The following is a 27,082-nucleotide window of genomic DNA, read 5'->3' on the forward strand; positions in this document are numbered from 1 at the left end:
AACAATGACAAGTCACTGCCACACAAGAGGTTATCTCTGCATGTGGTTAGGCTCAAACTTAAACAGAATATTTAGACTCTTTCCTCCCCCCCGTTTCATAACATCAGATGTTCCACATATTCACCCCCCCCCCCCCCCCCCCCCCCCCCCCCCCACACACACACACACACACACACCACCCACCAGAGGATTACTGCCCCCTCTGGTTACTGCAGGTGAATCGCAATAAACTGCACTTTAATCAAATACCTTGTGACAGACACTTGTCATTAAGCACAGTCGCATAGCTCTGAGGCACTGAAGGGCAACAATATCTGCAGCAGCGTGCTCCATCAAAAGTCAGTGCAATTGAATTGTACCATGCCCAAAATGCACTGCAACAACTCACCGAGGCTCCTTCGACCAGCACAACCTGTACCAACCGGAAAGACCGGGGCAGCAGGTGCACGAGAACGCCATCGCCTACAAGCCCCCCTCCAAGCCACACACCATTCCAGCTTGGAAATACATCCCCCTTCCTTTTGCTGGGTTAAAATCCTGAAACTCCCTCCCCTAGCGGTACTGTGGATGTCCCCACACCTTGTAGAATACAGCGGTTCAAGAAGACAGCTCACCACCACCACCTCGAGGGCAGTTAGGAATGGGCAATAAAGGCTGGCCAAGTTAGCCATGCCCACAGCCCATGAACAAATCTAACCAAAAAAAAAATTAATGTAACGCAATGATTTTTCACTTGAATGCAAAATTAGGTTTTTAACATTTTGAAGTTGAAGAAATGCAAATCTATTTTCAGATCATGACTGAAGGCAAAATAGCGATTGTGATATATTTTGTGTGAAAATGGGAAATGTAGTTTCTATTTCTACCACTAGAGGATATTAGAAAGCTGTACCAGTGATCCAGCAGTTAACATTAGCTAGTGTTTATTGCTACGGGTTTCAAAACCTATCAAAGTTTGGGCATGTGTGTCTTAGCTTTCCCTTCTTTCTCCTCTCTCCGTGTGCCCCATGCTCCAGCTATCTTTAGAAAGACCCTATATTGCAAGTAGTAACGCATCAAAAAATATTTTGGGAGATCCTGTGGTGCTGTTGGAGGTGGGAGGAGCTTCTGGTGTTTACATCACAACTGATTTAGCTCCAACAGATTTATTATTTTACAGTTTGTGGGGGTTCTGCGTACAGGATGGTTGCCACGCTTCTCTAAGCGATAGTGAGTATGCTGGGACTGCTAGCCTAGACCGATGAATCATTCAGCTCTTTAGGGGATGGGAAGCCTTGACGAGCTGCTGTACAAATGCTATCCCTTTATTGTGCGACTGGATCAGAAATTTTCAGGCCTTGGCAAGGGAGCAGGGGCAGACCTTTCAAAGAGCTGACATAGATGGGCTGGAGGACCACCTCCTTCATTATTATCTGAAAGGGAGAGGAGAAAGTGCAACCAGACCTGGGTGTCCTCCTACACCAGGCTCTGAAGGTAAGCATGCAGGTGCAGCAGGGGGTAAAGAAGACAAAATAGTACGTTGGCCATAGCGAGAGGATTCGACTACAGGAGCAGGGGTGTCTTGCTGCAGTTATACAGGGCCTTGGTGAGACCACACCTGGAATATTGTTTGCAATTTTGGTCTCCTTATCTTTTTTTTTTAAATTTAGATTACCCAATTATTTTTTTCAATTAAGGGGCAATTTAGCATGGCCAATCCACCTACTCTGCACATCTTTGGGTTGTGGGGGCGAAACCCACGCAGACACGGGGAGAATGTGCAAACTCCACACAGACAGTGACCCAGAGCCGGGATCGAACCTGGGACCTCAGCGCCGTGAGGCGGTTGTGCTAACCACTAGGCCACCGTGCTGCCCTAGGTCTCCTTATCTGAGGAAGGATCTTCTTGCATTGGAGGGCGTGCAAAAAAGGTTTAGCAGACTTATAACTGGGATGGTGGGATTGACGTATGAGGAGAGATTGAGCCGGTTAATGACTCTGTATTCATTGGAAGTAGATATCATGAAGGCTGCCATTCAAATGCACGTTCCTTCTTTCTAAAGAGCTCAAACTGCGGGTGTATTCCTTTAAAAAGAAGTACCATATAAAGCTTGGTACTTGGGGGCCGCTTTAGCTCAGTTGACTGGATAGCTGGTTGGGATGTGGAGTGAGTGGGTTCAATTCCCGTAACGGGTGAGGTTATTCATGAAGGGCCCCGCTTTCTCAACTTTGCCCCTCAAGAGACCTTGAGGTTAAATCACCACCACCAGTCAGCTCTCCCCCCTCAAAGGGGAAGGTAGCCTCTGGGTATCTGGGACTATGGCAACTTCACTTTTACTTTTAGTACTTAGCTTGGTGGCACTGACTTGTAGCCTGTAATGCTTTCAGGGAGAAGATCATCCAGCTGCAGCGTGAGAACAAGATGCTGCGTGTACAACAAGAGGAGACGTGCAACAACCAGTTAACAGAGTTCCAGAGTGTGCTGGATGATGCCAACAGGGGCAAACACAAACTGGAGAATGAAAACAGGTGAGCAGCCAGCACATCCCTCCCCGAATGCGCTTGCGTCAACCCACCAGCACATCCCTCTCCGAATGCGCCTGCGTCAACCCACCAGCACATCCCTCTCCGAATGTGCCTGCGTCAACCAGTCGGCATCCTCCCTATGTGCCTGCGTCGACCTCCCTGCTTTTAGTCGCCCTCGCCGATTGCCTGCTCTGAATTTGTGTGTTGGAGGCAGCTGGAGCCCAGCAGCGGCGGCGGCCTTGCTGGTTCTCCGCTCCAGGAAGAGCGAAATAACTGGTGCTGGGGTATAGTGTTACATATACCTTCGCAGTTTCAGAGGCTTGAGAATCTAAATTAGGTGCCATAATGTGATCCGCCAGCCCGAATTATGCAGTGCCAGAAGCTCAGACAGCTCTCAATTTAGTGGGACTGGAGGTTTAGAATTGACTCTCACTGCATTGAAGGATAAATCCCAAATCAGATGCACAAGATTTGTTGGCATCACCACATGAGATGTTGATGTAAAGGCTGTGAGGCACCTTAGATTCTCATATATATGCAGATAGAAGTCAGCGGCACAGCTCACCTCCACTCTCTTATTTCAGGGTTATAACAGCTTTCAGACACTAAGCAAAAGCTGAAATATGGCTAAAAGTCTAAATTAGGAGGACAGGTTGCTTAAACTACACCGAGCACAGCTGCATCTGAATTCCACCACCATCAACATCCTACGGTTTAACATTTAAAAAGAAAATTTAGAGTGCCCAATTCATTTCTTCCTATTAAGTGCTAATTTAGCGTGGCCAGGGGGCGGCACGTGGCACAGTGGTTAGCACTGCCACCTATGGCGCTGAGGACCCGGGTTTGAATCCCGGCCCTGGGTCACTATCCACGTGGAGTTTGCACATTCTTCCCATGTTTGTGTGGGTTTCACCCCTACGACCCAAAGATGTGCAGGCTAGGTAGATTGGCCACACGAAATTGCCCCTTTTTTTGGGGGAGAAAAAAGTAATTGGGTACTTTATTTTTTTTTAAATTATTAATTTTTTTTAAATTTAGCGTGGCCAATCCACCTACCTGCACATTTTTGGGTTGTGGGGGAGAATGTGCAAGCTCCACACGGACGGTGACCCAGAGCCGGGATCGAACCTGGGACCTCAGTGCCGTACGACAGCAGTGCTAACTACTGCGCTACTGTGCTGCCCTACCTGGGGTATAACATTGACTAGAAGCTTAACTGGGCCAGCTGCATAAATGGTGTAGCTGCAAGAGCAGGTCAGAGACTGGGAATTCTGCAGCCTGTAACTCGCCTCCTGACTCCCCAGAACCTGTCCGCCATCTACAAGGCATAGGTTTGGAGTGTGATCGAATACTCTCCACTTGCCTGGATGAGTGCAGCTCCAACAACACTCAAGAAGCTCGACACCATCCAGGACAAAGCAGTTCACTTGTTTGAAACCCCATCCACCACCATCAAAGTAACTCCATCCACCTCTGGCACATAGTAACAACAATGCATACCATCTACAAGATGCACTGCAGCAACTCGCCCAAGGCTCTTTTGACAGCATTTGCTAACCTGCGACCTTTGCCTGTCAGGACAAGGGGATCAGATGCATGGCAACAACACCACCTGCAAGTTACCCCTCCAATCCATACACCAACCTGACTTGGAAATACATCACCGTTTCTTCACTGCTGCTGGATCAAAATTTTGGAATTCCCTCCCTAACCTATACCACAGGGACTGCAGCGGTTCAAGAAGGCAGCTCACCACCACCTTATCAAGGGATGGGCAGCAAATGCTGGCCTAACCCAACGACGCCCACGTCCCGTAAACACCTTTTTCTTTTCATTGTAATGATTGCAGAAGATAAAGGGATAATCTATTTGTGGTTAGGAATCGGGAAGATGGAGAAACAGTTTCCTCTGATAGATAGGAAGTCTAGCACAAGGAGAGTAATAAAATTCGAGCTGGGCTGTTCAGGAGCAATGTGAGAATCACTTTTGTCCCCCCCAGAAAGCTGTTGAGGTTTTAAGTGAAAATTTAAAATCTAAGATTGTTTGTTGAGTGAAGATGTTGAGGAATAGGGAACCAAGACGGATAAATGAAAGTGGGACACTGGCAAACAAGCTTTACTGGTTTATCGCCTTTGTCTTGTTCCTGTGCTCCGAAATAAAGCTCGTTCCTACAGGTCACTGTGATCTTCTTGTTTTTAGTCTTATGATCTTTCTCCGAAGCAGGAGTTACCACATGAAAAATTTTTGCGAAGTTTAACGTTAATGAATGCAATTTTTAACCCTGCTCACCAATGTCTCTAGGTTGAATCAGCAGCAGATCACTGAGTTGCGCCTGCAAGTGGAACAACTCCAAAGGGCCCTCCAGGAGCAGGGAAGCAAGGCTGAAGATGTGAGTATGAGTGGTGGGCAATTGTTTGGCCTGGTCTTCTGGAAAGAGTGAAGTGGCCTTTTAGAAAGAAAGTAAAATTTATTTGGTATTTTGAAATACTGGGAGGGAAACAAGCCGATTCAAGTGACGTCTTAAATTCCTTGATGTAACCCCCGCCTTCTATGTATGCCTGTCTTGCTGTTGCTTGCTCCATAACCCACGCCCACCCCACCCACGTTTGTATCACATCCTAAATGAAGCTTAGCCTGATGGAAGTTCAAGGGCCCAGATCCATAACACTAATTTTGCCTGTGGAGCTAGATGCGATTTGAAATGCCGCGCAGATGATGAAAGCAGTCAGTTTTGCACTCCCTGTGATTGATTGTGGCTGAGGAATATTGTTGGAGTAGCTTGCTGGTGATGTTTCTACAAACGCAAACAAGAATATTGCATATTATATTGTTATCCTCCTCCATTCTACGGCATTTAAAGAAAGATCAGGTGTGGCAAACAGCAATTAAGCAACTTCAATCGAATCAAATGTTCCAAGATGCCTCACAGTTATATAAAGCAAATTTTTTACACTGATGCACATTCGGTGATATTAGGACTGGTGACCAAAATCTTGGTTTAAATGGTCAGTCTGAAAGGAGAGGTGGAGATTTTTAAGGAGGCAATTCAGAATTGTGGCCCTCCCAGTGGTGGAGCATTTCAGATCTGGGATACTGAGCAGAGCTGCATTATTCCAGAGAGTTGTGACAGGGTTTCAGAGACAGGGAGAGACGAATTTGAAAAAATCTGAATCGTTCGTGAAGTGCAGAGAGAATTTTCAGATTGAAAACCCATATATAACATCACTTTTGTACAGATTTGTTCTTGCCCTGGGCATCTATACGAGGTATTTCAAAAGCTACAGCTTCGTTACTGAGGAGATGTTATATGTACAATGTGGCAGTGACTAATATGAAATGACCATTGCTTTATAAATGTCTAATGTATTTCTTTCTCTTCCCTTTTGTGTGTTTTCATCTGCAATAGGTCATTGTAAGTATATCCGCATTAGAAATCAATCCAGCATTAGTGTACAGCAAAAGCACAAATCAATGGAAAATTGCACGGACTGGTTGCCCTCGTGCACTTTACATATTTTTTCTTGCTACTGTTAAATCACCGTTTAATTTTGAAACCTTCCAAAGGGTCAGTGTTTACATTCAAAGTGCTTATTTTTTCTTGATTTATGGTTTGGGCGTGGTTTTAACCCTTTGAAGATGACAGATGAGTGATTACTTTGTTGTTGAAGATGGCCTGATAATATTCCTGGATCAAGCCCCTTGAGCTCCTATATGAATTCACGGAGTGGTTAAAGTCCTGCCACTACCTCCTTATTGCCCTTCTGGTGTGCTATTTTTCCAACTGTTGGCCTATCCCTTACCCATGGGTTTTAAAACACTTCACCTTCCCAAGCCTGGTCTTTCTCCTGCAACCTATAGGCTTTTAAAACCCCAAGTTTGATGTTACTGGCACTTGCTAAGTGGAGCGCAGTGTCTTTTCCTGCACTGTAGGTTTCTGCCTCTCTGTTAATGATAACTGGATAAAGGCCCCTGCCCCCTCACTAAGTAGCTTGTACTGCACACTATCAGTTGCCATAGAATGATCAATTCCAAGGTCGAATTGCACGCATCTAATTGGAAATCCATCAAGAATAATTTTGGAAGTGCAAGTGTGTGATACCTGAGACTTTTCAAAGGGTTGAATGCTGTAGATAGAATTCACTGCTGGCTATTATAGAAGAAAAATTATCACCTAACTCTTTCACTGGTCCTTCGCGTTAAATAAAATCTCGCTCAAACGTCTTTCATGCTTTGCGTCAAGCTAGGATTTCTAAATTCGCTGGATTGTTGTGGGCATAATGCAGGGTTTTGACCATAAAACTTTCCTCTTCGTGGCAAGACTAGCTTCCTCCACTTGTATGGATAGGTGGAATCAGTTAAGGTTAGTCGCCCCGACTGAAAACTTGAGATGAGCAGTACCACAGGTTCAACATCCGGACATCCCAATGCGAATTACAGCCAGTTTTAAGCATAGTCACTGCTATAATGAAGGGAACACAGAAGGAGATCTTTTCCTTGAGTGTAGTCTTCAATCTGCGTATCATTTCAAGCCGTTTTAGCCTGCTCCAATTCTCCTTGGCAGATTTACGGCATTGATCTTCATGTTTTGTGCATGTGTGTGCACCAGCATGTGTGCACTAATTCTGATACAGTTTCAGGAAATGTAACTTGCCAAAGGCAATGTTTGCTGTTCATAAGATAACAGCGTCTGAATTCCAAAAAATGGTTAATTGGCATAAATCTACAGATTTTCCTTGACCCCCCCCTTTTTAGGTTACAGGGGCAGTTTGAAAACTCAGTACCACATTAACTGTTTCACTCTCCACGGGTGCAGCCTGACCTGCTGAGTGTTTCCAGAGTCAACGGATTCTTTGAAATAGTGAGAATTGAATTTCCCCACACTCCCACCAAATACCTGAACAATAAGCTTATACAAAGGGGTGCTATCGAGGTGTGAAACAAAGTTGGCCATTGATGACATATACCCTTGGTTTACATTTGCCTCAAAGATTGACTCGCGTCTAGAACTAGAGATTTTAAATCCACCTTGCGAGCCTAAAGATTTTGTCTGAAAATCTAAGTATCGGGCCGACAATGCTATATTTCCAATATCACGAACGTATTTTTTGTTTGGGGCTGTTTGCCTCTTTTTTTTGATGTGGTAATTACCTATTTATGAGCCATCACAACTCGGTAGTTAGGCAGGGCCTTTCCGACATTTTGAATCCTCTTGGCTACATTGGGTACCCCCAGGACTGGTGTTCAGTCGACATTGCCTGTTCTGCATCTGTTTAATTTGAAAATCAAGGTAAACACCCTGTCACAACACTTGGAAGAAGTAGAAGAGAAGAAATAGTGGCTGTGGGACATTAAACTTGTAAATCTTGACCACAGAAGAAAGACCAGACTGAAGGAAGTAAGAAGCTCAAAACGTTTTGAGGGCTGGGGAAGAATTGGAATAGAAGTGAAGAAAGATTTGTTTTCACACAAGGGTGGGGACTGTTGAGTTGAAGAAGTGATTGAGGAATAACATTTTTATCCACCCCATATTGGATTATGTCCACTTCAGAAACGGTAAACCAGCTGTAACTTCAATCTGATTCATCCACGGCGGCCTTCGAAAGAGCCCTGCTGGATTCTGATTTAAACCGTTATTAAAAAGATTATAAAAATACTATAAACCTGATGGTCGAGTGAAAGAGTTGGGACGGGGAGCCCCATTAGATTATCTGCCATTTTCTGTGTCCTTTGTGCTCAATCACGCCTTCCCTCCCCCACTCTCCCCTATGTTAATCCATTTATGCAAAAGTGAAAATTATTTCAGTGGATCTTTGATGAAAAGAGCAGTTGTGTATTTCTATGTGATCTATACTCAACTGTACCTTCCTCTTTCTCCCCCCCCCCCTTTTTTTTTCTCTCCATGCAGTCGAATCTGCTGAAACGGAAGCTGGATGAACACTTGTAAGTAGAAAACAAACTCCACAGGTTTGGTCATTCGTATGAAATTTGAGAACCAGATTTTCCAGCCCTTAACGCTGGTGGGATCTCTCCCTCTCTCGCTTCTCTCCCTCCCCCTCTCTCTCTCTCTCTCTCTCTCTCTCTCTCCCCCCCCCCCGATGTGAACGCCGATTTCAACGGCCTACCAGGTCTGACATAGGGGCACCGTGGTAATTCCCTCCACCAAGGCTCTTGCTAATATTTAACTTGTCTTGGGAGACTTGATTCTGCTTCTTTAATGGTTCTTAGAAATTCTTCTCATTGTCGTCATCGTAAGCGGGCACCCCTGATTAACAGTGTGCGAGTGTTAACAGGTTAAGGCAAATTATATTTAATCTTTCTTTCAAGAGGGCAAGCAGACAGCCCGCTCTGGAGCCATAGGCATGATAGCAGAATGGAGGTGCACAAAGTGGTCCAGAAATTAGGCCTGTTTCCTCGACCTGCTTGTTGCTCTCACTACTGCCCATTATCTAGCGGTGTTTTTTTCATTGTTTCCATTTCTTTTTCTTTTAATATACCGATCCAAAATGGTTTTGCCTTGCAGGAGACGAGGCTATCTGATTCTGGCCCAGTTCCTGTTCGGTTCGCTTAATGTGAACAGTACTCAACCAATATTGGGGTAGAGGACAGCTAAGGGTCTGACCTTCATTCTTTCAAACCCACTGTCCTGTGGCTTAGTTCATCAGCTTGAGTCTCCTGCGACACGATAGCACAGTGGTTAGCACTTTTGCTTCACGGCGCCAGGGTACCCCGGTTCGATTCCCAGCTTGGGTCACTGTGTGCGCAGAGTCTGCACGTTCTCCCCATGTCTGCATGGGTTTCCTCCGGGTGCTCTGGTTTCCTCCCACAAGCCCCGAAAGACGTGCTGTTACATAATTTGGACATTCTGAATTCCCCCTCAGTGTACCCGAACAGGCGCCGGAATATGGCGACGAGGGGATTTTCACAGTAACTTCATTGCAGTGTTAATGTAAGCCTACTTGTGGCAATAATAAGGATTATTATTATTAATTGTCTTTAGCTGACACGATGCTCTGAAATCTAACGTGGGGTGAAAATATTTGCCCCCCTTAAAGGAAGTTGTGCTGTATTTGACAACTGTTTTCCACCTTCAGTGAAAAAAAAACTTTTAGCGAGTTCATGGTGGAGGTTCAATTTATATTGGCAAATGCCTTGTTAAAATTGCCTCTTTAATATGCATCCATTCTACTGATTTGCCCCACCTTCTTGTAATGTGTCTGACTCCGCGAGAAAGGTGCTGCAGCCCCACGCTGAGTCCTTCTATCCTGTTACAGAGAGAAGCTGCACGAAGCTCACACTGAACTGCAGAAAAAGAGGGAGTACATTGATGACCTCGAGCCTACCGTTGACTGCCACAGTAAGTATCGCCTGCCGGAGGACCTTTCGGTAAGAAATAAAAATTACTTGCAATTGTGAAGCTCCTCGGCCCATTGAAACACCTTGACGCCCCTCACACGCTCTGAACCTTTGCAGTATGTTGGCTGTTGTGTGGTCAAATGCAGCACATGTCCTGCACCAATGATGATCCACATGCAGCAACGGGATGAGTGAGCAGGTAGTCTGTTCAGTTCGGAGCATTCACTTAGGGGAGCAATATTATTGGCTGGGGCACATGGGGGAATTTCCTGCTCCTCTTCAAATTGCACCATAAGATCCAATTTAATTCAATTTGCCTTTTTTTTTCTAAAAATTTAGAGTACCCAATTAATTTTTTCCAATTAAGGGGCAATTTAGCGTGGCCAATCCACATACTCTGCACATCTTTGGGTTGTGGGGACGAAACCCACGCAAACACGGGGAGAATGTGCAAACTCCACACAGACAGTGACCCAGAGCCGGGATCGAACCTGGGACCTCGGCGTCGTGAGGCAGCAGGGCTAACCCACTGTGCCACCGTGCTGCCCTCAATTTGGCTTTTTGATCACCTCTGGCAATGCATCACTGAAAGATTCTCTTATTCCGGATAAGGCACTCAGTTGAAGAGGTATACAAATCACTCTTTATTTTCATTAATTCCCTTGGTACGTTTGTACAAAATTAAATCAAAAAACTTTTGAGAGTACATTCAAAAGCCCTCGCGATGTTGAAGATTGAAAGCAAAAAGCTTCACGGTGAAAGTAACTCCAGATTTGCAACTGAAGGCGACTAGGGGCTTTTCACAGTAACTTCATTTGAAGCCTCCTTGTGACAATAGCGATTTTCATTTAATTTCATTTCATAATGGTCATTTCAGCAAAAGGCTTTATTAAAAGTAATTTTCACAAATGCTTCAAGAATCTCAGAAGACTAAAATTCTTCTTCCTAATCGGTCATACGGATCACATTCTTAAGGGAATCCTTGTCTATGGTTTAGCCCCTTGTTTACTTTACTTCTAATTCTCGGCTGAGGTTTTCTGATTGATTCAAACCACTGTCTGTCACTTAGAACATGATTTGTTATCCAGGCATTGGTCATTGCTTAAAATTCACTAATGTCCAAATTAATTAAATGTCTTTGTGCATCTGCCACGTATGCCATTCCTACAAAGATCAGGTGCTTGCACTAACCTTGCTTTCGGTGTTTTCTGATTTTTATTCCTAAATGTATTGTGGAGCAATGGTCCATTCATTACGAAGGCCTTATGAAAATGTCTTTTGAAACCAGATTAGCTTTGACCAGCAATTCTCATATTTCTATCTGAAACCCATGACTTTGGCTTTGTGGATATTCCATTTCCACCCTAATTAAAAAATTATACTGCATCAATTCTTAAAGGTCCCAAATAAATCAACGAAGCAATCAATAAATCTGTAATCTATCAATCACTCCACCAGAATTTGACTGTTGTGGTTCCACTGGCAGATTAGAAATTAAATAGGCCACCAGTAGTTCAAGTCATGAATTTTGTCAGTTGTAGGAATGAGGGTTGGCACACGGTGACACACATAGTTGGGTGGGAGGGTGAGCTATGAGGAGGGGGGGGGGGGGGGGGGGGGGGGGGGGGGAGGGGAAGAGATACCTCCCTATGATTTGGGCAAGTTGGGTGAGTAGGCAAAAGCATCGCAGATGCAGCATAATGTGGATAAATGTGAGGTTATCCACTTTGGTAACAAAACCAGGAAAGCAGATTATTACTTGAACGGCTATAGATTGACAGAGGGGAAGGTGCAACGAGACCTGGGTGTCCTTGTACCCCAATCGCTGAAGATAAGGCGATGAAGAAGGCAAATGGTATGTTGGCCCTCATAGCGAGAGGATTCGAGTACAGGAGCAGGGATGTCTTGCTGCAATTATACAGGGCCTTGGTGAGACCACACCTGCAATATTGTGTGCGGTTTTGGTCTCCTTATCCGAGGAAGGATGTTTTTGCTATGGAGGGAGCATAGCAAAGCTTTACCAGACTGATTCCTGGGATGGCCTATGAGGAGAGATTGAGTCGATTAGGATCATATTCACTGGAGTTTAGAAGAATGAGGGTGGGGTCTCATAGAAACCTATAAAATTCTGACAGGACTTGACAGGGTAGATGCAGGAAGGATATTGCCGATGGCAAGGGGAGTCCAGAGTGGTATTGTCACTTGACTATTAAACCAGAGACCCAGAGTATTGCACTGTTGATGGTGAAATCTGAATTCAGTAAAAATCTGGAATTAAAAAGTCTAATGTTGACCATTGTTGATTTGTCGTAAAATCCCATCCGGTTCACTAATGTCCTTTAGGGAAGGAAATCTGCCGTCCTTGCCTGGTTTGGCCTATATTCTACTTCACACACTAGCCCACTGAGCTAACTGACCCAATGCAGCTGAATGGGTAACTTTGGGAGATGGAGGGAAAAGATGCAGAAGCAAGGAGAATGCCCACCCTCTGACTCTCAAAGCATGACTGCCACCAATTTGCACCAATGTTTGGAAAGCCAGGGGTCCCATTTGAAGGAAGCAAATTACTTTTCAATGAAATGCACCATTAGACTGTAAACATGGCTCCCTTAATGTGCAATTCATGTTTTTAAATTGGCAGCAGCCCGAAAGATTGATGAGCTGCAAGAGGTTTTGAAGAAGAAAGATGAAGATATGAAAGCCATGGAGGAAAGATATAAGAAGTACTTGGAGAAGGCACGGACGGTATGCCCTTTGATCACTGCAGGGTGGTATAGTATGTTTCACAAAGAGTAGAAAGGAATTATTTTTCAGAGAAAAACTAGGATTTTAAAAATCTTAACAGATACAAAGTTTTGCAATGTAAACTGCGTGTGGTCTGATTAAGAAACTTTGAGACCCAGTTAATTTGAAAAAAAAAAAATTGGAATCTCTTCGATTGCTAATTTTATTTTTTCAAATTAACTTTGGGCGCATTCAGATTACCCAGGGTAAGGGAGGCATTTAAATTCCAGAAATAAAACAAACCGAACATTTCCCCAGTGCCAAACAGTTCATCCAGGATGGTTTTTTTTTTTTAATTCTCTTTTCCCAGGTGATCCAAACTCTCGACCCAAAGCAAACTCCAACAAATGCCCCTGAAGTTCAAGCTCTGAAAAACCAACTGCATGAGAAAGAGAATAAAATTCAACTGTTGGAGGTGAGGCCTTTGATTAGCCGGGTTGAAAGAGCCATCTAATTAGTATCGCTGACTTCTCTTCCTTCCCCTAACTCTGCAGATTGTTCCTTTTTCAAGTGTTTATTCAATTCCCGTTTCAAAGTTGTTATTAAATGTGCTTCTCTCGTGTAGCACATCTATATCATTATAACACCTTGCCTTGCCCTTTTTTTTTTCCCCCCTGGCGATTGACCCTTCTGCCAGTGGAATCAGTTTCCCCCTGTTGCCTGGACAAGAGAAGAACAATTTATTCAATCTTTGAAATGCTCTTGTGTTTGATAGAAATTCTAGCAAAATCTCGGGCGTTTAAAGTTATAACTTCTGTTTGCTGTCTAACTTTTTTACTGGAGCAGCCCGGTGTATGATATTACACCAGTTCCCTGGAGTGACACAGCTTAGAAGCTACGTAGGGAGTGCAAGATGCCCTTGTATTCAGAATAGCAGTAATTGCTTGGCTTAATTGTTTTTGCAATCATTTAATTTTCCAATTGATTGGTAGCTTAATTGCATCGGGCAGAATGTTCACACCGGAGGAGAGAATACAAACGACTTGTTTAGCTTTCTGCAAAGTCCTGTTACCAACAGAACAAACTATGCCATCTTTTTCCTTCCGATTTCTCCAGAAACCTTAAGCAGGTCTCCCCCGCAGTATCTTGCATGTTGGCCATGGCCTTCTGGGTGATATGCAGAGGAATTGCGGTGATAATATTCTTGTATATCTGAGATTTCTTTGCCTCTACAATTCAGAGTTTGAACCAAAAAAATAATTTCTTTCTACTGTGAATTATTATAAGTTGATATCCTACAGTGAGGAGGGCATGTCATGTCAGTTACTTTGTTATGGTTTGTTAATGTCAATTACATTGCTGCAGTTAAAAGAAAGGGGTGATGGGTATGAATTTTCTTTGATCACATAGAAATATGGGACAGCTGGGGCACTGGGTTGAGTGAGAGGAGAGCTCTGAGACTGAACAAGTCAATAAACTCTCTCCATAAAGAAAAGCTCTGTGTCTTGGTTCTGGCTTCACCAGCTCTGGGATCCTATAGCCGTTACCAGCACAGTTTTCACTCTTTTTCTTATTCCTTCCCAGTTTTTTCCCCCGTTGCTGCTACTGCCTGCTGACTCCTTACTCCTTGTGGCACAGTTCCGCGCACGTGTTGCACCTTTTGTGTGAACAGATGTTAGCAGCCGCGAGATATCAATCAGTAGTGGCCATTCCCGAGGATGACCAGTAATTAACAAACATGAAGCCTGGCAGTAAATGACTTCCCTCATTTTATCCCATGGCTTTGGAGTTCAAATTGTATGGCCACCAATTTTCCCAGCCCTACTTCAGTGAGATAAGCTAACTGGGCCAATATCAGGGATCCAACTTTCTTGTCCACCTGACAGTTAGTCATCCTCTTAATTAACTGTTCAGGGCAGCACGGTGGTGCAGTGGGTTAGCCCTGTTGCCTCACGGCGCTGAGGTCCCAGGTTCGATCCCGGCTCTGGGTCACTGTCTGTGTGGAGTTTGCACATTCTCCCCGTGTTAGCGTGGGTTTCGTCCCCACAACCCAAAGATGTGCAGAGTAGGTGGATTGGCCACGCTAAATTGCCCCTTAATTGGAAAAAATTAATTGGGTACTCTAAATTTATTTTAAAAAACAAAAAAAATTTTTCTGGGGAGCCTTGGATTTCATTAGACAACATTCTTGTAGGATTAACGTTTGATTCCTCAGCCATATAAGAAATCCTTTTACATGAATTGCTGGTTCAATGTAGATTGTCTTGTAACCAAATAAATAGTTTTTTTTTATCCTATTCTTAAAGTTACAAAGGACAAGGCAAATCCTTAATCCATCTCATTACTTGCTGCAAAAAACAATTAAGAGAACACATTTAGGTTGCCTCAAATTACATTGTTTTTTTTTATAAATTTAGATTAGCCAATTATTTTTTCCAATTAAGGGGCAATTTAGTGTGGCCAATCCACCTACTCTGCACATTTTTGGGTTGTGGGGGCGAAACCCACGCAGACACGGGGAGAATGTGCAAACTCCACACGGACAGTGACCCAGAGCCGGGATCGAACCTGGGACCTCAGCGCCGTGAGGCGGGTGTGCTAACCACTAGGCCACCGTGCTGCCCTTCAAATTACATTGTTAGCGCTCCCCTCCCCTTCATAGTGTGACATGGAATGGCCCATACTGCTAGCTAATTGTGTCTAATTCGTGACGTGCCTGAATAACTGCATGGACACAAATCCACTGTCACGCATTGGCACTATTTCCAGGAAGAGCTGCAGGCACTGTTATTGGGGAGGCACAGTGGCACAGTGGTTAGCACTGTTGCTTCACAGCGCCAGGGTTCCAGGTTCGATTCCCGGCTTGGGTCACTGTCTGCGCGGAGTCTGCACGTTCTCCCCATGTCTGCGTGGGTTTCCTCCGGGTGCTCCGGTTTCCTCCCACAAGTCCCGAAAGACGTGCTGTTAGGTAATTTTGACATTCTGAATTCTCCCTCTTTGAGTGTGGCGACTAGGGGATTTTCACAGTAACTTCAATGCGGTGTTAATGTAAGCCTACTTGTGACGAGAAAGATTATTATTATTCCAGTGGCTTGCTGGCTCCTTTTTTTAAATGTGTTTTTTTTTTCAAATTACTTTATGTTCCTTGTTAGACTGACTTTGAAAAAAACAAGTCCCAAAGAGACCAAGAAGAGAAATTGATCATCAGTGCCTGGTACAACATGGTAAGTCCAGAAATCTGCAAAAATAGATGCCACTTTTAATTTTCCTCCCCTTAAAATCTGGGAAATGGATGATCATTTGTGAGTTTTTTATATATATAATTACTCGTTTACACAGCTCCTTACCATTGCAATTGAATTTGGGGAGCACCGGGCAGATCTTTAAGAGACTAGAGAGATAGGAGGCAATAAATAAAACATTACTTCCAACACTTTGAGTACACAATTTGCCAGGCAAGGCAGATTGGTTAAAATAAATTCCGTACCCACGCCCCAGCTTTTTTTGCAGGTGATAAAACCTGACATTCAGTCAAAATTAAGATTTGAACACTGGGCTGATGTCCCGTCCAGTCTTTCCTACTGGTCCGTCAGACATTGTAGTCTTGCACGGTGGGGGTGGTACGTGAAAATGAAATGAAATGAAAATCACTTATTGTCACGAGTGGGCTTCAATGACGTTACTGTGAAAAGCCCCTAGTCGCCACATTCCGGCGCCTGTCCGGGGAGGCTGGTACATTTTCTTTGAGATTAAATTTGTAAACTAGAGTTGATCTTTAATACCTTCGTTGGGACTCTGTTTTACAAATCACGTTTTAATTCAACCCATTTGAGTTTAGGCAAAGGTTTAATTTGGTAAAGATGAATTTAAAAGGCTGATCGTGCTCCATAAGGTCCATCTGCATTCCACTGAGGGGAAAAATGAACTTATCTTGGGTTTTCTTTTCACCTGCGCAAGGTGCCCTGAAGCGCTTCACAGCTGATAAGTACTTTGTGAAATGCCTTGAGTAGAAGGTACAATATGAAAAGGGGCCATTCAGTCCAACCTCTCCATTCTGGTGCGTTACCTCCAAACAAGCAGTCTGGTATCTTTCCGTAGCAACAGAACCAACCTGTTCTTGTATTGCACCCTTAAACCAAGTCACAGGAGGTTTAGCAAACAAGATTTGCCACCAAGCCAGATGTCGGGGCAGGTGAGCAAAGCTTTGGCCAAAGAGATAAGTTTTAGAGACTAACTTCCAGCGCTTTAGGGCCCAGACAACCGAAGGGGGCTGGTTGGAGCGATTTAAAATCGAGAATACTCAAGAAGCCAGAGCTGGAGGAGCACAAAATGTCCGAGGATCGTAGTTCTCAGCGGATTATAGAGCTGGAGAAGTTTGGAGAGATGGGGCAGGAGGGGAGGGGGCCATGAAAAGAATTTAAACGAGGATGAGAGTTTTTAAATTGAGGCATTGCTTAACCAGAATCGGAACACCGCAAACTATCCGACTCTTCTTTGAATAGTAGCTACAATATCATTTATGTCCACCTGGGGGCCTTGGCGTTGACATCGCATCTGAAAGAAGGCACCTCTGACAGTGCAGCACTCCTTCCTATGAAATATCAGCCAGGAGGATGCCCTCAGGTTTTTAGTGTGGAGCTGGAGCTGATAATCTTCTCATTTGGAGGCAACAATCCTGCCACAGAGGCAAGAATGGTACCACTGAGCCAAAGCTGATGCTTAAAATGAGCTTGATCCAGGAGTTTTCAGACCATAATCTTTATTGTCACGAGTAGGCTTACGTTAACACTGCAATGACGTTACTGTGAAAAGCCCCAAGTCGCCGCATTCCGGCGCCTGTTCGGATACACAGAGGGAGAATTCAGAATGTCCAATTCACCTGACGAGCATGTCTTTCGGGATTGGGGCCTACATGCCGTGGTGATGGTGGGAGTGGTTGTTGTTTGACGTAATCGGACTCCGGTCGTTTCTTTATACTTGTTGGCTTATCCACCTTGGAATGTTGGGCTTGCATAATTTTCCGCTTCGCTCTCCCACAGGGAATGGCTCTTCACCAGAAAGTATCGGAAGAAAGATCTCGGGGCCCAGGTCCAGCCCAGTCGTTCCTGGCTCAACAGAGACAAGCTACCAACGCTCGTCGCATACACCCAAACTGGCTGCACCAGTCTGTGACCAGATAGACTCTCAATCCGGCACACTTAACATCAAGAGCAGTCGGAGTATCTCAATGCAACTACAGCCCCCCCCCCCAAAAAAAACACTAACTGCTTTCTGTCCAAAAGGTTACAGAGTGTACCACTCTTTTCCCCACCCTCCCTACCATCAGGTTTTTAAGTTATCCTGCAGGAGAATTCTTCACATTGGCACCTTCCGTTCCTAATCGTTTTAGAAACCAGGGACATGGTTTTGGTTCAGCGTTGAAAGCTTTTTTTAAAGAACTATGCCAAATATCAATGATACCCTTGGGAACAACTAGCAAGGGACATGACCGTACAGAGAATTGGATTAAATCCAGGGCTATCCATGACCCAGGGTGTGGTGAATGATTTTTCTCCCTAAGCTGTATTCATTTATCCCCCTCGTATGGCCAGTCTCAGATACTCAGTCGGTATTCTCTCCCCTTTTGCCACCACTACTCCCTCTTCTCAGCCCCCAACAGCACTCGCTGTTCAAGCAGTTACCTTTTGTCCTTGGGCATATCGAGCTGGACCAGGAGCTCTGGGGGGTCCTGCTTATGAATGGGAAGTAGGCCTGTGTGGGCCTTCGTCTGCAATAACCCTACGACTGTTGATACAATCATTTTTTTTACACTGTTGCTGCTTTCCTTTTTCAGAGCTATCCTTCAGCTTGGAGGGTCCGAGTCTCGTTTTGTTACGTTACAGAAGCAGTTGTAGGTCTGACTGATGATGCCAGGCTGCTCTGAATTACTGGCATGGTTTATACCCAAGGTCCTTGCACTTTACTATTAGCTGGTAGCTGATTGATTCTGATTGGATTGAATGGTGGCATGCAGGCTCAATAGCTTGCATTGAAGTGGGGACAGGAGATTCTGCCCATCACAATGAAGGTAGTGGGATGTGACCCCTCCCCCTAAATGATAGTGTTTTCTGTCTTCTCTTCTAATGATGAGGAAGTTGAACGTTTTTAGGTTTGATTCTCTCTCTGGACTATTTAGGTGAGTTGAATTTTACTAGGTTTTGTGGCTAATTAACTTTTATGGTTTTCTTGCTGGTGTGAAGGTCTCCAGCACGCGGGGGAGTCGGGCTGTGAAATGATTAGCTGGACTGAATTATTTTTTTTTAAAGAAAACACTTTAGTTTATATTTAAATTGAATCTCAGCTGTACTCAACGCAGCGTCTAGATTATGGAGTCTAGATTCTATCAGCTGTCCTACATTTTTGTTAACTTAAATAAAGTTTGCGTCCTTTATATATGTAAGCGTAGATGGCTGCTTGTGATTTTTAACACTTTGGAATAGACAAACTGACTCTTTAGTGAAGTTTACAACTCAAGTGGAATCTCCTTAAAAAGCTGGGAGCGGGCAGCACGGTGGCGCAGTGGTTAGCATTGCTGACTCACGGCGCCGAGGTCCCAGGTTCGATCCCGGCTCTGGGTCACTGTCCGTGTGGAGTTTGCACATTCTCCCCGTGTTTGTGTGGGTTTCACCCCCACAACCCAAAGATGTGCAGGGTAGGTGGATTGGCCACGCTAAATTGCCCCTTAATTGGAAAAAATGAATTGGGTACTCTAAATTTATTTTTTAAAAAGCTGGGAGCAATTTACTATGAATTCCATTGCACCATCTGTCTGATGAGGCCCATCACTAATATCCTTCTTCGAAGACTGACGAATAGAGCCAGGAGAAAGGTAATGCCAGAAATTTCAGCTCCTCAACATCTTTTTTGTTGGACCAAAGAGGAATGCGAGATGTTAAGCCTTCTATCAGAAACCGGTGAAAAAAAATGTATTCATGTGTTTTTTAAGGCATTTGATGAGGTGAAAAGTGAAGAACCTGATGAGCATGTTAGAGTCTCTTGACCTTAATAACAAAGATCTGAGAGCGATAATAGATCTTTATCGGCAGCACACTGTAGCCGTAAACGTTGACGCGAATCTAACTGGCAACGCTGTAGCACAAGTGGACAGCACTGTGGCTTCACAACGCCAGGGTCCCAGGTTCGATTCCCGGCTTGGGTCACTGTCTGTGTAGAGTCTGCACGTTCTCCCCGTGTGTGCGTGGGTTTCCACCCACAGTCCAAAGATGTGCAGGTTAGATAGAATGGCCATGATAAATTGCCCTTAGTGACCAAAAAGGTTAGATGGGGTTATTGGGATACGGGGATAGGGTGGAAGTGAGGGCTTAAGTGGGACGGTGCAGACTCGATGGGCTGAATGGCCTCCTGCACTGTATTCTATATGATTTTGCGACGATAAAAAGAGGGCTCAAACCTGGGGTGGTGGTGGGGGGGGGGGATTTCTCCCGATTGTATATTGAAAATATTCTTGGAGAGATTGTAGACCTTCCTGGATTATTAGTTGGAGTTACAACTTTTGAACAACATGAGAGGCGCCAATGACACCGTTCTTATTGCCGGCTCTGAAGAGGAACTGCAAAGGGTTTGGTTGGAGTTGTGAATGAAAGTGAGGAACAAAAAGGTTGAGCGTAAATTGTAAGTGTCCAACAGGACAATCATACCAGAATATAAGATCACGGTGGAGAATGAGCGATCTCACAGATCAATAAATTTTGTTACCTAATGAGTAAGTTAGAGTCGGACGGAAAGTGCGATGAAGAAATAAGGTGAAGGATTGGAATGCTGGAAGAATGCATTTCCAAAAAATGAAAAGGTTAAATTGAACTCCTGATTAGCCATGAAAACGAAGCTGAGAATCTTGGCATGCCACATCATGCCAATTCTGACATATGGAAGCGAGTGTTGAAAGATCAGTGTAACAATGCAGATAAAGAGGGCGGCACAGTGGTTAGCACTGCTGCCTCATGGCACCGAGGATCCGGGTTCGATCCCGGCCTGCCCGGGTCACTGTCTGTGTGGCGTTTGCACATTCTCCCCGTGTTTGAGTGGCTCTCACCCCCACAACCCAAAGATGTGCAGGGTAGGTGGATTGGCCACGCAATTTAGTCCCTTCATTGGGAGAAAAAAATAAAATAATTGGGTACTCTAAATTTATTTATTTAAAGTACATGCTAATGCATCGGATGTCTGTCGGGGGAGGCAATTTGTCTGAAGGACCTCAGTTGAATTAATTGGCATCTTGAAAAAGAGTGGTCGCACTTTATTCCTTGGTGTCAATCTCCGCGTCGCTAAACAGTTTGACAATTTGCCACGGTGGAATCAGAAGTCCTTATCTCTGGATTAAGTGGGGAAGAACAACGGACATGATCTGTGAAAACGGTAAACTTTGTGAGGTTGCCCGTCATTGCTCTTTGGCTCCACCGTTTCATTTTTCTGATGAAAACCACTCGATCAGAAACGCCAATGCTGAACCTCTCCCCTCAGAGGCTGCCTGACCTGCTGCGTATTTGCAGCGTTTTCTGATTTTTATTTCAGATTTCCAGCATTGAGAATATTTTGCTTTTGCGTGGTTTATTTTCCTAACATCTTCGAATGTGTAATGTTACCCAGTCATTATTATGGAGTTGGGTGGGAGACTTTTCAACAGTGTCACTCGGGTTCCTTGCACATTCCCTCATGTAGAAGTATAGTCATTGGGGGCAATTTAGCGTGGCCAATTCCTGTACCCTGCCCATCTGTTTGGGTTGTGGGGGTGAGACCCACGCAGACAGATGAGAATGCGTAAACTCCACACAGGCAGTGACCCGGGGCCAGGATTGAACCCGGATCCTCAGCGCTGTGAGGCAGCAACGCTAACCACGGTGCCTCCATGCCGCCCTTCTGTCACCTTTTTAAGCACAGATCTCTCGTCACCTAATTAAACCACAGTCCTTCTCCACAAAGAAACCAACTCCACCTCGGCACTCTCGATTAATCATTTCTCCCAGCATCCCAATGATTCTCTGAAAGCACCTCCATGTCTTACTGTATGTTCAACCCAATTGTCCGTCTTTCTTGAGAATACTTTGACAGAATTAGCATTTTTGTACTTCTCCGAGGGGGAGGGAGGAATAAATGCAGTCGACCTAAGTGACTGATAGTACAAGAACAAAGCAATCCATAATTAATTTAGGCTTAACAATAGTTGAAACTAGAGTTGAGGGTGACCTTAACCACTACACGCTCGATCTTGGAGCTTTGGCTAGAATAGTTGAATTTTCTTCCACTCAGAATGTTCAAACAATTGTGGGGGAAATAATTGTCTTTCAATATCGGATGGGCTAATTGGGCTGTAATCAATGAAATATTTTCCACCCAATTTGAATTGAATCAATGGACAATTGGCAAATGTTCACAACAAACTGGTCTGTGCTACTCTGCGCCCGTGATTAATCTGTCGTGAGTGTTTGTTCACTGTGCTCCCACCCCAGACTCCCCAACAATTTGCATTTTTATAGCGCCCTTCAATTAGCTGGAAGCCCCCAAAGTGCAGAGTTGGAATTGGATTATAAAAATGATCGCTGATGGCGATGTTGGAGGGAGGGAGGGGGCGGCAAAAGGCTTGGCCAAAGAGGTGGATTTTTAAGGAGAGGTTTTGGAGAATTCCCTTATTTAAGACGCGCGTTTGGCAGTCGTGGAAGGAAGGGAGTGGTCAATATACCAGAGTCGGAGGAACTGACATTGCGGGAGGCAAATGAGGGGGTCCCCTGAAGAGATGGGATGGGGTAAAGCCGTGAATACATTTAAATATTTCAATCCGTTAAAATCCATAAGTCCAATGAAAGGTTTGTCCCTTTTTTTGGCAATGAGTGAGCCAAGCAACCTGATAGGATCCTGAGGCACCCTCTGGTCACTGAGGGGCCCACAGATCTACTTCAGAATTATTTAACATCAGATCTAATTAGGTTATCAAATTGTTCAAGGACAGCCAAGCAATATCATCTACCTTTATTGTAAAGTCAAAAACATTACTGATAACTGAGGCACGAGCAGTAAGTGATGGAACAACTTGCACGTTCCAATATCACCACATTCCAGTGATTTAGTGTTCAAATCACATTTAAAATCCAACCCTGTCATTTACACATGCAAACGCATTCACTTCACCAGAACCGCATTTGTTAACCGCTTAGAAAGAATACATGAAATAGAAAATTGATTTCTTTTATAAAGTCCAACTGGAGATACACAAATCTATTGTACAAATGTTTTGAGTTCCGCATTTTCTTTTTCCCCACCCCCCGCCATTTGAAGGGTTGAGCTTTGATGTATTGAATGTTCTTTCTCAGGCCGGGCTTTATGTAAATGTCCAGTTTCCACACCGGACTGGGTTGCGGCCAATGGTTCTTTTGCTCTGCCAGATCTAAAAACATATGCCAGAACGTTGCTTTTCCAAATAAGATCAGACCAGGATGACAATCTCAACAGATTCCCAACTGGAGCTGGAAATTGCAGCGTGCAATTGGCAGGAGCTCATTAATCTGCTCTTGGGTATTCTTATTTCCCAGGGCCAGGTGCAGGGAAGAAGAAAGCAATAAAAGCCTTATTCCCTCCTCTCCAAATCCATTTACGTTCTCTCCCTTCATAAGGCAGCACGGTAGCACAAGTGGATAGCACTGGCTTCACAGCACCAGGGTCCCAGGTTCGATTCCCGGCTTGGGTAACTGTCTGTACGGAGTCTGCACGTTCTCCCCGTGTCTGCGTAGGTTTCCTCCAGGTGCTCCGGTTTCCTCCCACAGTCCAAAGACGTGCAGTTTAGGTGGATCAGCCATGCTGAATTGCCCTTAATGTTCAGAAAAAGGTTAGGATGGGTTATTGGGTTACGGGGATAGGGTTGAAAGGGGAGGGCTTAAGTGGGTCGGTGCAGACTCGATGGGCCGAATGGTCTCCTTCTGCTCTGTATGTTCTATAATCTCAACTACATCGCGGGCGGCACAGTGGTTAGCACTGCTGCCTCACGGCGTTGAGGACCCCGGGTTCTATCCTGGCCCCAGGTCACTATCCGTGTGGAGTTTGCACGTTCTCCCCATGTCTGCGTGGGTCTCGCCCCTACAACCCAACGGTGTGCAGGGTAGGTGGATTGGCAACACTAAATTGCCCCTTAATTGTGGGGGAAAAAACGTTAAGCCCTCAACTAAGTAACCAGATTCAGGCTAATTTTACCACTTCTCTTTACTGGGAGAGAAACACAGATTGGGCTGTAAAGCCTTGGTCTGGGACCACTGACGACAGGACCGTCAATCGGGAATGCTTACAACCATGACCTCGCCACCTCTCGAGGAATGAGAGAGTCCTTTGTCAGCACCAGAAAAAGCAATCCCACTGACCACTGTCCAGCAAAGTTCACACCGCAGGTGGCCATGTGCCTTCGAGCTCAGTGGCAGGCATTCTTTGCAACAACTACAATGTTGGTAATAAGCAAGACAGTTGTCCGAGCATTCGGCTGTCACTTGCAGTTGAGTCAAAGACTTAACCCAGCTGTTGATACGGAAGTACGGTCACCTTAATTTTAGGGATGAGTAATAAAGACTGGCCTAGCCAGCGACGCCGAAGTCCCATAAAATTAGTATTTTTTAAAATGCAAGACGATGGATTCTTATCAACTGACCCACAATATTCAAGGCGCCCTTGCATTCCAAAAATATCAGAAGAGGATTCCTTACAACCAAAGACTGATCACTTCGGATTGAGGTGAGGAGATTCTTTGGAACCCCAGAAGCTGGTGGATGCTCCAGTGTCAGATATATTTAATGCTGTGATAGACAGATCAGGGAATATGCAGAGTGGTAGGGAAAGTGGGAGTTGAAGCCGGAGATGAGCCATCATTGTATTGAATGGTGGGGCAGGCTAGATGGGCTGTTTGGTCTATTCCTGTTTCCATTTCTTGTGTTCAACTGATTATCCGTACAAGCCCTCTTTACCCAACTTTATCTATGTAGCCTATCCTTTACAGCCTTGAGCTTATCGAGATTCCCCTTAAAAGGACAAACAACACATGCGATCATGTATCATCACAGTGCCGAAGACACTGGGGTCATGTGGGGAAAAGGCTGGTCCCATGGTTTATGTCTGCTATTCTTATGCAATGTATCTGTGAAATCCTTCCTCCTCGACCAGATAAGACATTCTGGGGCCGGAACGTTCCAGAGTTCAGTTTTCTCCCCAAAGCAAACGCAGCCCACCAACAAGCAGGAGCTGTTCCCAAAGTGCCTGTTAATCGTCACTCTTGTGCAACAATTGGCGCGATTAGATTTTTCCAGTGAGTTCTAAATGGCTCACGTGGATTTTTCATGAACGCAACAAGGCTCCCAGCGTTCAGTGACTTCAGCAGTTTATGTGAGTGTTTGAACAATGGTAAATACCCCTGCGGGGGAGAAAACCATAAAACACATAGGCACAGGCCGGTGCAATCACTACAAAAGGATTGAGTCAGTGAAGTTCATTAAAATCCAAGCTATCATCACTGCTTTTGATTCTGTAGATCCTTCTTGCACATGTTTATCATTCAGGTAGGTCTTTAGCCCTTGGGTCGGTGCTAATGCCTGAGCCCATCTGTGTATCAGTGCAGCATCTTAGTGCATTGAAGTATAACCTTGGAAACACACACAAGACACAAGTGGGGTTCAACGCAAAGGAGGCAGATCAACAGTCGCTTTGTCGGTGGATGTCATCACTAACAAAGCTTTATAACGATGGCCAGCAACTTTGCAGCCCCTCGGCAACCATAAAGAGTAAAGGATCAGGAGGAAAGGACCCTAACATTGTAAATTTGCATGTAAGCAATTGCCTTCACTTCCCAATAATGGGATTCTTAAATGGTTTGCACAAACGCCAAAAGAATTTGAACCGTTTTAAGTTTTGCAAAATAAGTGGACAGCGCAACCAATTCTGCACTTGAACCCGTGATGTGCGAAGAGTGTGACTGTTCCAAAAGGTGCTGAATACGACGACAGTTACAGGCGCAAAAGGCCACTAAGTTGGCTTTTCTTCAGTTTTTTTTTTAAGTTCAGTCTAAATCATGGTCGCTAATCTTGGTCGCTCTTTTCTCCTTCACAGTTGGGAGGGGGGTTTTGAATGGAAGGCCTCTCTACCATTAACGCGCAGCGGCTCAGAGATGTGCAAGGGCGTGCTCTCATCCTCTGTCCCGTCCGCACGCAAGGAGCGCTTGGTCGCCCTGGGCCACTCAGACTTTTCACCGGGCTCCTCCTCGGCTGGGGAAAGAGGCAGTAGCGGAGTCTCAGTCTTCACCCCAACCGCTGGATGCTGAAGGCCATAAGTTCCTCGGTAGGTGCGCGTTTCCACAAAGCTAGTACCCACTGAAAGTGGAGCGTTGTTACACGAGAGGAGAGGTGAGCCAGGGCTTTTTGCCAAACAAGTTCCTGGAACCGTTTCCATTGTTGGGTAGCTGTGATCAGGGGGTTTCTGGCTAGGTTGAGTCACTAAAGGGGACTGGATTCTACAGTCATGGTCTTCATAAGATTCAAACTGGTTAACATGTGGATCGTAGGAAAATATCAGATCGCCTCCCCGTGGAATGCCCTCCTCGGTGATAGACGAGACGGTCGGTGTACTGGGAAGATCGACTTCCAAAGTGGGATTGCTAGCTTTAGCGGGGGAATCAGGAAACCCATCTTGGCTGTCGCCCGCTTCCCTTCCAGTACCTTGGCCGTCCGAAGCTGGCACCTTCTCCTCGCCGGCTTGCCCGCCAAAGCTCAAGCTGTTCATTTCGGCCTCGGTCCCTTTTCTTTCCACCGCCGTGCCCTCCGAGAGGAAGTGGATCTTGGTCAGAGGCTTGTGGTCGTTGTAGGTTCCACAGGAGCAGACGGTGGACTGGGTGTCTTGACACAGGCAGCTGTACATGGAGGCGTCGGAGGACACGCTGTTCCTTCGCTTCAGCAGGTGGAAAGGCCTGGCGGTGCGGGCAATGTTGCTGCGAAAGCTTGCTGGCGAAGGGCCAGTGGGCAAGAGGCGACTGAACAGCGGAACGTGGTAGCGATTGCCTTGTGCTATGTTCTCCTCGATCTCTTCCATTGGTTGGAAATGCATGTCATCTTTCGAAATCCTAGAATTGTTTTTGAAAAAAAGAGAACTAAGATTGAGAGTTCAATTTGGAAGAGCTCATTGGCTCCTCAGGTCATTTCAGTGTACTTTGCATATGCGTACAATGGATTGATACAGAGCAAGATCCCGCTAAGCTATTTTGTGTGACAGACAGAATGGTGGCTGCAGAACTCCCTACTCTGAACAGATCAGTCCCCAGCTAAGCAGGCCGTTGGTTTTGGCATAAGATAGCACCGTCGCAGCTCGTTCAAAATCAAATAGGTGCCCACGTTTTAGCAGGTAGATTTGAAGGAAATAGTCTAAGCTCTGCAGTTGACAGATAACCAATGTCAACATTAGGCACACAGCGGTTTGCTCGAAGGGT

General features: G+C 45.1%; 2 protein-coding genes across 4 annotated transcripts in view; one reads left to right on the forward strand and one right to left on the reverse strand.

Moving 5' to 3' along the window:
- The window catches only part of LOC119957051 (protein Hook homolog 3-like), a 61,524-nt gene extending 42,502 nt beyond the window's left edge, over positions 1–19,022 (forward strand). The window contains exons 15-23 of one of the 3 annotated variants that reach the window (XM_038784657.1): positions 2,368–2,508; positions 4,807–4,894; positions 5,912–5,917; positions 8,411–8,445; positions 9,777–9,859; positions 12,500–12,603; positions 12,953–13,057; positions 15,735–15,806; positions 17,622–19,022. In XM_038784657.1, coding sequence (XP_038640585.1) covers positions 2,368–2,508; positions 4,807–4,894; positions 5,912–5,917; positions 8,411–8,445; positions 9,777–9,859; positions 12,500–12,603; positions 12,953–13,057; positions 15,735–15,806; positions 17,622–17,762 — 775 coding nt within the window. In that variant the 3' untranslated portion in view covers positions 17,763–19,022. The remainder of the gene's footprint in view (positions 1–2,367; positions 2,509–4,806; positions 4,895–5,911; positions 5,918–8,410; positions 8,446–9,776; positions 9,860–12,499; positions 12,604–12,952; positions 13,058–15,734; positions 15,807–17,621) is intronic. The other 2 variants (XM_038784660.1, XM_038784658.1) reach the window with 2 other exon arrangements.
- A 6,338-nt stretch (positions 19,023–25,360) lies between these two features.
- Positions 25,361–27,082, reverse strand: part of best2 (bestrophin 2) — a 29,618-nt gene continuing 27,896 nt past the window's right edge. The window contains exon 10 of the mRNA XM_038784866.1: positions 25,361–26,719. Coding sequence (XP_038640794.1) covers positions 25,708–26,719 — 1,012 coding nt within the window. The 3' untranslated portion in view covers positions 25,361–25,707. The remainder of the gene's footprint in view (positions 26,720–27,082) is intronic.

The sequence above is a fragment of the Scyliorhinus canicula genome, chromosome 25 (genome assembly GCF_902713615.1).
Source record: "Scyliorhinus canicula chromosome 25, sScyCan1.1, whole genome shotgun sequence".
In the NCBI taxonomy this organism is placed as follows: Eukaryota; Metazoa; Chordata; class Chondrichthyes; order Carcharhiniformes; family Scyliorhinidae; genus Scyliorhinus; species Scyliorhinus canicula.